This window comes from Geospiza fortis, unplaced genomic scaffold, assembly GCF_000277835.1.
Source record: "Geospiza fortis unplaced genomic scaffold, GeoFor_1.0 scaffold637, whole genome shotgun sequence".
In the NCBI taxonomy this organism is placed as follows: domain Eukaryota; kingdom Metazoa; phylum Chordata; class Aves; order Passeriformes; family Thraupidae; genus Geospiza; species Geospiza fortis.
Window position 1 is genome coordinate 778,344 of NW_005054515.1, and position 11,500 is coordinate 789,843.

General features: G+C 41.5%; 1 protein-coding gene across 1 annotated transcript in view; it reads right to left on the reverse strand.

Moving 5' to 3' along the window:
- TET1 (tet methylcytosine dioxygenase 1) overlaps window positions 1-11,500 on the reverse strand; it is a 68,816-nt gene that overhangs the window by 29,232 nt on the left and 28,084 nt on the right. Inside the window, 3 exon segments of the mRNA XM_031063607.1 lie at window positions 9,287-9,380; window positions 9,956-10,046; window positions 11,218-11,500. The exon segment at window positions 11,218-11,500 is cut by the window's right edge and continues 29 nt beyond it. Of these exon segments, the coding sequence (XP_030919467.1) occupies window positions 9,287-9,380; window positions 9,956-10,046; window positions 11,218-11,500 (468 nt within the window).

The window sequence follows — 11,500 nt, forward strand, 5'->3', positions numbered from 1 at the left end:
TGCTACCCCTGACATCCTCACAGAAGTGCTAAACTGAGTGTCTCTTGTGGAATAATAATAAATCTGCAGCAATGCCACCCTCAATGTACAGAAAAGCAGTTTTGAGCAGGACAACTGAACTCTGGAGTGTTTCCTGAGACTGGGAACAATGCAGAAATCAGCTGGCAAATCTTGTGTCCAAAGGTTTTTGGTATTACTCATGATTTCTGTGATGTAGTTAGCAACAGTGATAAAGCAAATAATACTCCAGTTTGTTTAATTTTGGTCCCTAATGAATTTAAAAGGCATGAGAAAGTAATCATTTGTTAAGTGGGGGAACTTAAAAGCTAGGTTTTTAGAATGGGAAAATAAAAACCTTTCTCCTGCAATTGCTTTTCCACACAAGCTAACCATGACTGACTGTCTGACTCACACTGAAAAAATAACATAATCAACAAAACAGACTTGTAACAAGTTTGTGAAGCATTATGTAACACTGAAATGCAACAAGCAACAGCAACAGCCTCAAGCTGACCCAAGGAAGGTTTAGATTGGATATTAGGAACAATTTCTTCACAGAAGGGACTGTCAGGCCTTGGCACAGGCTGCTCAGGGCACTGGGGGAGTCCCCATCCCCGGAGGAATTTTAAAGATATGCAGATGTGGTGGTGTCTAGGGATGTGGGCTTGGCAGTGCTGGGTTAATGATGGGACTCCATGATTCCAAAGGGCTTTTCCAGCCCAAATGATTCTGTGATGCCATGGTCAGCTTCTTGGAAGCTTGCAGGGCCAGAGCACCCCTGAGCTCATTTCAGCAAGCACTCAATGCCATCAGTGCTCAGCAGCCATCAAAACTCCCACATTAACAATCAATAATCTGCTTCAGCTGCAACACAGAATGTTAGGTTTTGTTCTTTCCTGACCAACTTCTCCACAAAGCTCAACTGATCCCACTGGCCCTGCTCTGCACTCAGTAACAGGGCATGAAGGGACAAGGCCACCCACTCCCTCCCCTGTGAGTGAACATAACCATGGCTGGGGCAAAAGGAAACACTGCCATGGGACACAGCCCCTGCACAGAGCTCCCCTGGAGCACTCACACACTGGACACACAGCACCATCAGTATCACCCTTGCAGTTGCTAATTTGGGCAGGATGCTCAGTTATTTTGGCCATTTTTAACCCCAGTTTTGTCCATCCCTCTGGTGCTGTAGTTGTGCACCCACCCCTACCATGCTCTGCAGCTCTCCAGGTGTCCTTGTTGATGTGTACATCCAAGGGAAGGCAGCAACTCAAGTAATTCAATTTATCAGCTAGCCCAGAGAGTTTCAAACAGCAGAATCTGAGAACATGAGCAGGCCTTCAAGGTGAGCCACAGCTAACTGAGACACAAACACAATCAACAGCTCTTAGGGCAACACACCACAGCTACATCTTCTACAGCCACAAAGATCTAGGTTTACCCACCTTTCTTACCAGAAAGCATGAGACAAAACCTACAGCATATTTATTGAAAAGGTGCCTTATCCAGCAGAATTTGCTCCAGCAATTTACCAACAAGTTATGGGATAAACAAGAGAAGTTCAGATTTTTCACACCTTTGCATAAAAGGATAGTCAAGAGACAGAAAGGGATTCTAAAAATTGCAGAGTACAAGAACGAGGTCAGAGTAGCAGATTGCCCAGCCTTACCCTGACCCTGAGCCTGACTAACAGCAGCTGCCCATGGAGGAGCAGCAAAAAAGGCACTGGGATGTGGAGATGGTCCTCAGTGAGGGCAGGCACCCTCCAGCCACCTACCCAGCAGCTCAGGGGATGTTCTCTCCCACCTTCTTAAGGATTTGCCTCTTCTGCATTTCTCCACTCATTTTAAAATCCATGCAGCAATTTACCACCCACTAAGTTACCAAGAAAGCTTAAATACAGATTATGTGCAAGGAGAAACCATTGCCTTTTCCTCCTGCTTAGCTCACTCCTGCCAGTGGCCTCTAGTTTTGATCCAGGATGAGCCTGGCTAAGAGCCTGCTGTGCAGCTGAGAGAGCCCTGCTTTCCTGTCCCCTTCCCACCTGCCTCTCCCAGTCCTGCTGGGCTTTCTGGACATGGGGGACCAGACCCAGCCAGCCTGAGGGACAACACACTTTCCACAGAGGCAGAACTATGATCCATGATTTCTTTGCTCCTCCCCAATAATTCTCAGCTGTTTGTTTTTGCTGTTTCCATCACAGCTGAACAAGCTGATGTCTAATGAATCATTATCTTGAGCATGAACAGTGCTCCATCACTGTGTATATGAAACCACAACACTTCAACACTGTTGGTTTTTTTTTGGTGGACTTTATGTTTATTGAGTTTTAGCTATTATTTTATTGGCTATTAATTAATAATTTGTTAATAATATTAACAAATAATAGCTATTATTTGTTCTGATTGCAAGTCCTTCCTGCTCTTCATGATGCCCGTCCCTCCTCTTCATTATCTTAAACAACTTTTTATCATCAGCAGTTTGGCTCTTGTCTCCCACTTTTTCCCAACAATTTCTAAATGGTTTGCAATGAACAGCACCAGTAAAGTTACACTATCAATAAAACCTGCTTCAGCTGTCCAAATGCTCGAGTTCTACTTCATTGGCAGGAGCTGTAGAACAAGGAATAAGCACACTGTGAATAAAAATGTCCTGAGACATAAGCCAGTCTATCTAAATTAGCACGTACACCACTTGTGAAAGCAGCTCAGAGTCAGCCTGCAGAAGCTCAGTGCACCAGATGCTGAATTACCACATGGATGAGAAATTACTTTCCAATTACCATCACCAGAAGAGCTGTGTTAACTTTAACATGACAGAAACCAGACACTGCTAGCAAAGAGCCCAAAATTTTAACTGCGTTAAATACTCCTGTAAATTACTGGATAAACTCTCCCAAAACAACAGAACCAACAAAAAGGTCCTTTTTAGGTATTTTTCATCTCCGTGTGGCTCCACTGCAGTATTCCCTCCAGCCCATTCTGAATTTCTTCAGTAAAATAAACTATGTCTGCTTTGCAGGGTATAAGCAATTGATTTGAAAGTGAGAACACACTTTAATGTTCCCTGTAATTTCCCGAAATAGGAAACTCATTTACAACACTGAGGCTTCAAGTTTTCTAACCTGCAGATTTTGCCCCTGTACAGACTCTGTGTGTGGAGATCCCTCAGCACAGGACAAGACCCTACTAATTCCTTAATAATTAATAATACAATTCCTTCCACCAGTGCAGGGTGCTGTCCAAACCTGCTGCTGCTCTGACAGACAGCAGGACAAATGGCTCAGCTTGTCACAGAAGTGAGTCTGCCCTCCTTTTCCCTAACTGCCCCTTAAACACACACTAAATCACATTTAAACTCTTTTCTTACTGGAAAATGTAACAGCCTTTTATTCTCAGCATGTCTAAGAGATATTAAAATGGAAATAAGTTCCACTTTGCTGAATTTTCTCTCCTCGGCGCTAGCAGACTACATCAAAGAGTTGGCTCTGAACAGCTGCTGTCAATCCAATCCTGTAAAGTTCCTTAGTCATTTCTGCAGGAGTATCACTGATGTGCAATATCTGCAACACTTCTGCAGCTGCTCCTGGCACTGCTGCTGCAGTGGTTACAGATGAGCAGATTGCAGCACACTCAGGGTAAGTGATGTTTCTCTGATCTCACCACCAGCACTGTGAGGACAAAACCCACATCTCAGCTCCCAGGGCCCTTCCCCTCCTCACTCCCTCAAGCTTCCCCTTCTGCCACACTGCAGCCATGGAAAGCTGCACCTGGTTTGGTAGGGATGTTTGTTCAGAGACCACATTGCTTTAAATAAAGCAGTGAGAATATCAAAATTCTTGCTTGTTAATAATACTTAACCTTGTTTACCTTAACATAGCTTTTCTCCTTCATTTTTACTTTATTCCTTCTACTTAAAGAACAACTTCACTTCAGATGATGTTACAAACATTTCTGTCCCAAATAAACTCCTCTAATTCTGTGTTTAGCCAACAGTGAAAACAGTGCCTGCACAGCTACACACACTCTCATAATGTGGTACAACACCATGGCAAGAAAGTGATGCTTTAATAAAACACCATCAAAAAAGTGAAAAAAAACCCCACCAACCACCCTCTCTATCTGCTAAAAATAATTTCCTTTAAGACTTCTCCTACGGAGTACATCACTTCATCATAAAGACATAAATGAAATAAAAGCACAAAGTACAGTAGGCTGTTTAAGGCAGAATGGAACTGCACATCCCACTTAGACCTGTGTCTAGGAGACAGTCAGTCCAGCAGAATTTACCCTGAAGTCTTTTTCAAATCTATTTGAAAAATTCCCCAGTCATGTTCCAAATTACATGACAGCTTCACCATGCCCTAGCAAGCAGGGCTGCACCAGAACTCCTGCCAAGGAACAGAAATAACCATCACAGAGCCATTTTCCTTCAATGGATTACTAATACTAATTAATAACTACTGTAATAATAATAACAACAATATGATTAATACTAACAGTAACAGAGAGTCAAAGCAGGAGTAACTTCTCCATTTCCTCACTTTCTCAATTCCCACTCTCAATGACTTTCTCAACTCAAACCAAGCTAGCAAATTGAAAAAAAAAAATCATCTCTGCATCTATAGAACAGTTTATTGTTATTGAGTGTCACTCAGCACTTCACAAAATGCAGTTTCTGGCATTTAGCTACAAATTCCTACCAATGCAGTGATCTAGAAAATCTTGATTATAACAGTGAGCTATCAAAGTATTACTTAAAAAACATTAGTTTTAGTGGCTAATGTCAGGTTTGTGATTGTATAGGACTGTAATGAGGATTTTTATCTGTTTTTATTCTACCCCTATTTTTTTTAATACAGCCTACTAATAAACAGCCAACATAAAATAAGGATCTGTCAAGCTATAAATAAAAAACTCAAAAAAGGCAAACAGTCCACGAGTGAAAGAGTCTGAGAAACAACTTCCAAAAGGCATACAAGCACCATAAAAAGGTATTTTCAAAGAAATTAGGGCTACCACCAGTATAACAGAATCTAAAAGGTCAACAGATCATCCAACTGTTAATAAAAACCAAACCCAAAACCAAACAAACAAAAAAACAGGAAAAAAAAGCAGTCAGAGAAGATAAGGGTCAGATGTTCACAAACAAGAAGTTTGGAAAGATTCCTATATCAGAAAAGCTTCACAGGGGACACCCCCAAGAATTTATTTCTGAAGTTAAAGCCCTGACAGAAGTGGTTAGAGGACAATTGTAAAAAACAAACCCCCACAAAACCCAAACCCCCATTCCCTGCCCCCAAAAAGCAGGAGTTTGCCAAGTTCAGATGATATCCACAAAAGAAGCTCAAGGATGAAAACAAGTATTAAATGTGATCTGCAGTATTGATTAAATGTATTAAATGTGTATTAAATGCGATCTGCAGTTTTGATTTTTAACACCTTATCACCAGAGGGCCTGAACATTGCCAAGAGGACCCAGCCCTGGCAAAAGCCCTGGAAGAAATCCCTGAAGCCATGATCACATCAGCCTGGGGCGTCTGTGTGGGCAAGGCAGGCATCACTCAGGAATGCTGATGCACAGGGACAGCTCAAACTTCCCAAATCAGCATTTCTGTGGCTCTGGTTTTGGACACAGATGGGCTCTGAGCTGGGCATTACCATGCAGGAATGACAATCTGGCATAAGGATGGAAAGTGCTATGGAAATGCCAAATCACTGCTCTGCAACAGTGAAAAAGCAAAAACAACTGCAAGGAATTACTGGGAGTGGAGCACTGGCTGAAATCATTCCTGCCTGCATTTTAACTTCCAGCATGAGGAACAGGAAGCACAGGGAGAAGAAGATGACATTTATGTAAGGCAACTGAACATAAAACCACTGCCTCCAGCTCAGGGAAGCACAAATTACTGCAAACCAAGTGGCAACTGCCCTGCTCTTGCACCTTTGTGCCACAGAGACACAATATTGGCAAAAAGAACCACAGCCTGGCCTGGAGGGTTTTTGTCATTTATTCTCCCTCATTTTTTTTCCCAGAGCTGGAGCCTTTAAAATTGCATTGCAACTCCAAAGGAAGGCAAAAGATAGCAATGATACCTTAGGTGATCCAAGTCAACCTCCACTGAAATCAGGAGAAGGAACCCACAGGAAATGGATTTAATCCAAAACCAGCCAGACCCAAATCTCAGCCCCCTGTGAGGTCAGCACTGATGTGCCTTTGGCCTCAGTGCTGCAGGATGATGCCTACAGTGAGCTACTCGTGAATCACTCACAAACTCATCAACCCCTCCCCTGAAATTGATGTAACTGTCATTTACCCCTACCCAGAGCAGGAGAAACCCCAACCACAGCACATCTGTTACCAGCTGAAACTCTTGAGCAAACAGTGGGACAGTGAGCGCAGGCACCACTGGCTGTTCTAGGGATGCACAGCAACACGAAACCTGTCATCACACAAACAGGCTGCTCAGGGTGACAGGCAGTCATTGCAGTACTTCAGAGCTTTCTTTTCTCTAACATACTACACAGCAGCATGATGAGCTGGACAAAGCACAAGAAATCCAAACAGTAAAGAAGGAAGCATCCATCCTCCCCAGCAAGTGTCCCAGGATGGGAAGTTATTTTATTTTCTGATCACACACCTGTTACCTACACAGATATCCACACATTAGGAATCTGTGGCAAAAGTCTATTAATTCTGTTTTGACAAATCAATGAGACAACACAATTTGATGGGGAGAAGAAAAAAGCCCAAAGGTCAAGCAATGCTGTTGCTGCCTCATGCAGTGAAAACAATCAGAAGCTCATCTCCCAGTTCATGTGGGTGTCAGTCTGACACCTACACATTGAACAGGCACAAGGTTTCCAACCCTGGGCAATATTCACTGAAAATGTTTAGCTAAGAGGAGCATTCTTGCTCATATCCAGAGGGGCAAAGTATCACCCTAAAATATAATACATTAAAAATGTATTATATTTTGTAAAAATATGATGTATTGTAAAATATGATGTATTGTAAAACATCATGTATTGTAAAATATACAATACTAAATGTACTGTAAAAATATAATGTATTTGTAGAAATACATCTCTTTTGTATAAAAGAGATGCTTGGTTATTAAAAGAGTGAAAGAAGTAATTCTGCAAATTTATGGCAACCTGAAATTTAAGAAAGGAGTCTGTCTTAGAAGGTGTTTAACACACTAGGTTCATCTTGGGAGTCACTTAAGAGAAAATAACTTAGGAGAAAATCTGTATTATGGAATACAGTCATTAACAGAAGAATATATGGATACAGGTATTTCAGAAAGCCTCCTTTAATTTTACAATTTTAAAATATTCCTAATAAACCAAAAAGATAAAATAACCTAGTGGAAAAAGGGAAAAATAATTGGGAAAAAATAGTTTAATGTTTTCAACAGGTTAAGTTCCATTCTTCTATCCTGTTTGCTTCAGCAGAGCTCCATCCCAGTGCTCTCAGCAGAGAGTCCCTGGGGAGCCCTAAGGGCAAGAGCAGAAATGAGTCTGTTCCAAAGGACACTGGAAATGAGTAAGTGAAAGTCCCTGTGCAGCTGCAGGTATCAAAGAGCACAGCAAACCATTTCCAGACACTTGGAAACAAATCTCACCATCCAGTTTCTTTGGTTATAGCCAAAACCCAAATATGCTCCATAAAAGAAGTAGAAGTAGCACTGTCCATGAAAAATTAATGCAACACATTAAGAACATCAACCCAAAATGTGCATCTTACACAGGATGAAACAGTTCTACAGACGTCAAGGATTCCCTTCCCTCTCTTGTAGTGAACAGTCACACACAACAGCAGAATTGGAAAAACATTCTTCCCTTTAGGTGTGAACCCACACAAGAGAAAGTCACTGCTCCCTAGAACTTCAGTTAAATGAATATTAAAGCTGGGTCTCACAAACATTTTACATACAGAAAGGTGAAAATCTAACTGGAGAGCAGGTCCCCACAGCTTAAACCAGCCCTCTCCATAGGCACCCCAGGGATTTCTGACTGTCACACTGCTCACTCTGTGGGACACCTCCAGCCATGCTCAGAGACCATAAATGCTGCCATTTCTGCCTTACACAAAACACAGCATGCTGATGCTGGCAACAGAAAAATCAAGGTTAACAGTTAACTTTAAATGCCTTCTTCCTTTTAGCTGCTCACAACTCCATGGTACAATTTTTAGCTCCTGTCCTCTGTTAAAACTAAGTGCTTTACTTAGCTGAAGCACTGAGAAAAATCTTTCCATTCTTTTTGGGTCAGTTGCTTATGAAATTGGTTTAATTTTTTTTTTCTTGGATGCTAGATTTGGTATTAATTATTAACTGAAGCACAAGCACATATGATTCCCTTCTGAAAAAACTGTTTATGTATTGAGTATAAAAACCACATTTTGACTGCTCCAGGCACAAGCAGTAAATGTTTAACATGCAAATTCCCTCACACACAATATGCAATAACCTTATTTTGGCACATGGTTACAAACACTACCCTACCAACTGTACAGTTACCTTCACAGTTTTTTCAATCAACTCTGAAATTCCTAAACACAGCAATACATTTTTTTTTCTTTTAACAACTAAGTTCTTTCATTATTTTTCAAAACTCAGTTTACAAGATTTCCACTCTACTTTTTACCTCCCTCAGTGGTTTCAGCAAAGATTAAGGACAATCAATTCTTTCCAAGCTCTCTCCTGGAGCTTGTGTCTGTTACCTCATTTCCTGGCTCCTATGAAGCAATGTGAGACAAGACTTTGGTGAAAACTATCATCATAACATTTACATTTTCAAATACTGAGTTCAGTTCCTCAAAAATAGTAATGAACCCCTTGGCATATGAGACTGAAATTCTTCCATCACTCTTTTCTTCAAGTGGTCATGCAACTGAGAAGGGTTTTTAACAACATTCCCAGATAGTTTTCCAACTCCCCCAAGCAACCACCTCTTCTTTTTTCTCTTTCCCAATTCCCAGTGACATATTTCACAAAACACTCCAACTTTCAGACACTCTCAGGGTGTTTCTACCCTTGTTCATCTCTGCTAGCTCTGTTAAGCCTCTCCCTTTCACACTCATTCAAACCACAGTACATAACATACAGCACCACACATTAAATTTACACCAAAAAAAATTGTTTTCCTTCATCATTCAGGCAGACTTTTCAATCAATGAGAAATCACATATTTATTAAAGATCAGATTAGATTTGAGGTCAAGGACTACACATCATTCGAAGCCACAGAAAACAACTTTACTGATTTAATATAAAAACTTACCCACTTGGCAATTGGACACCCCTGAGAGCTTTTTCCTTCCTTTCCTGTATAAACCACCACCTCAATTCTTACAGCACTTCCTTTTGCTCCATACCTGCATTAAAAAAAGTTCACAATTCTAAAAGATCAAACATTTTCGATAAAAGATTAATGAATTTCTTTTTTACTTAGAACAGAAGAAAAACAAAGTATTTATAAAGCAAAATAAAATCCTTTTAATTTAAAACCCTACTTGCAAGAGTAGTTTTTGACATCTCTCTTCTGATAAACTTCTGCCACTAAGGAAATGTTATCTGCATATAAAATCCTAGTGCAATCAGTCACTATTAGAACCTTTTTTTTTCCAGTTTGCCACAGCTTCTTTATAGGTAGGACACCAGAAAACCTTACTCTGCCAGCTGCTGATCTCTGTCCTTCCTATTGACTTCAAGGGCACCTCAGAACACACTGCACTTGACCTCCAGCCCTGGACTCAGAAAAGACACACGAGTTTGGACCTGCAGTGCTCATGCTCACCTCATGCACATATGAACAAGAAAACACTTCACAAATGAGTACTGACAAAAGTTCAATAAAACAAAGCTAAGCACAGCACTTTCTCAGAGCTCTACTTCTTCCCTGTTTAGACAGTCAAAAATACAATGACATTAAAAGCTGGATTTTCCTCACCTGTTCTCCATAATTTCTCTCACAGCAGCAACACTTGGTCCTGTCCCGAGGTGTGTGTAATAGGGACCTTCATCTTTTTCTATAATTTGCTCTGTAAACAGGTAAAGACAACTATGTTGGCACATCCAAAAATTTATTTACCCCATTAAAAGTAAACTTAGAAATAGTTTACAGAAATGCCTTCTAATTAAATTAGAACACAAAGTTTGAGCCTGAATAAAGAGTATGACAGGCTTTTCTCTCAGACACTTTGAAATTATTTTATGCTCCAATGATTCTGCTAGCATTTTTTTAGTGTTATAAAGTGAAACCCTAATTACAGCAATACTTTGCATTCTTTAAAACTTTCATTAGAGGAGCTGGCATGTAGTGACTATGTAAAATTCCCAATATCCTTGTTGGTAGGAACATTATTAATTAATTTCAGACAAAGAGGAATCGAGGGCAGTAAAATAAATGAACTGATAGTCATATCCTACAGAACAGAAACCATAACCCAGACCTCCAAACAAGCCCTCTGTTGATTCTGAACATGGAACCAAGGTGAAAATCTGCCTGCAGCCCATTTGCTGTGAGGCTCTGACCTGTTTGTCCATCTGGGTGCCTCCACAGTGACAGCACAGCGTGTCTGACACCCTCAGCCAAGCCCTGTCTGCACAGCCCTCCACGCCCAGCTTGCTGTGACATCTCCTGCCGCAACAGAGGCACTCTGCAAGTGGCTCCTGAGCTCTCCTCACAGGGCCACAGGTGTCAGGAGCCTTGGCCTGGACTCTTCCAAGCCATCAGGACTGACAGTGACAGGAGCAAGGCCACCCCCAGCTACGCTCTCCTGCTTGCCTAACAGATTTAAGCAACAAGAACAATACACCATGGCACTGCTGCCAGCCCACTCAGGCACAAACCAGCTCTAGACCATCAAATTCATGACCTGAAACAATGCAGGTAAGTGCACATAAAGCACAAGTCAGCAATGGCACAGCAATGAACAGAAAAACTCCCCTTCCTCCAGGTTTAAATTAGAGTGGAGGATTTAATCCTGGCCAGCTGCAGGACAAAACTACTCAATTCTGCTGTGCTCTGCAGGCCCAAAGAACACCAAGCAAAAGTTGCAAAGAGGGGGAAGATAATTTCCTCCTGTCTTCTAATGGTGAAACACTGATTTTTGTGCAACGGCTGTCACATACACTTCCTCACATTAGAGGAAGCAACGTGAGCACACCTCCATTTGAAATGTACAGGCAAAAGTTAGCAAAACCACTTACCAACACAGTCACAAGTTGGCAATTCAGATTGTCCTTTTTTGGTAGGTGTGTCTATTAAATTTTTTGTAGGGGTATCAAGAAACTTCATAGGTGATTCAAGGAAACTGCTGAGCGTGTTTTTTGCTGGGGAACACCCTGAGTCGCCTGTGCTCTGGGCGTGGTCAGTACCCAATCTGGTTGATGTCAGAACGGTCACCTCACCCACACACTCCATATTCCTGAGAGCTTCAGCAGAACCTGGCACCTGGGCCCCAGCACAGGGAACAGGCAGCACCTGGCACTG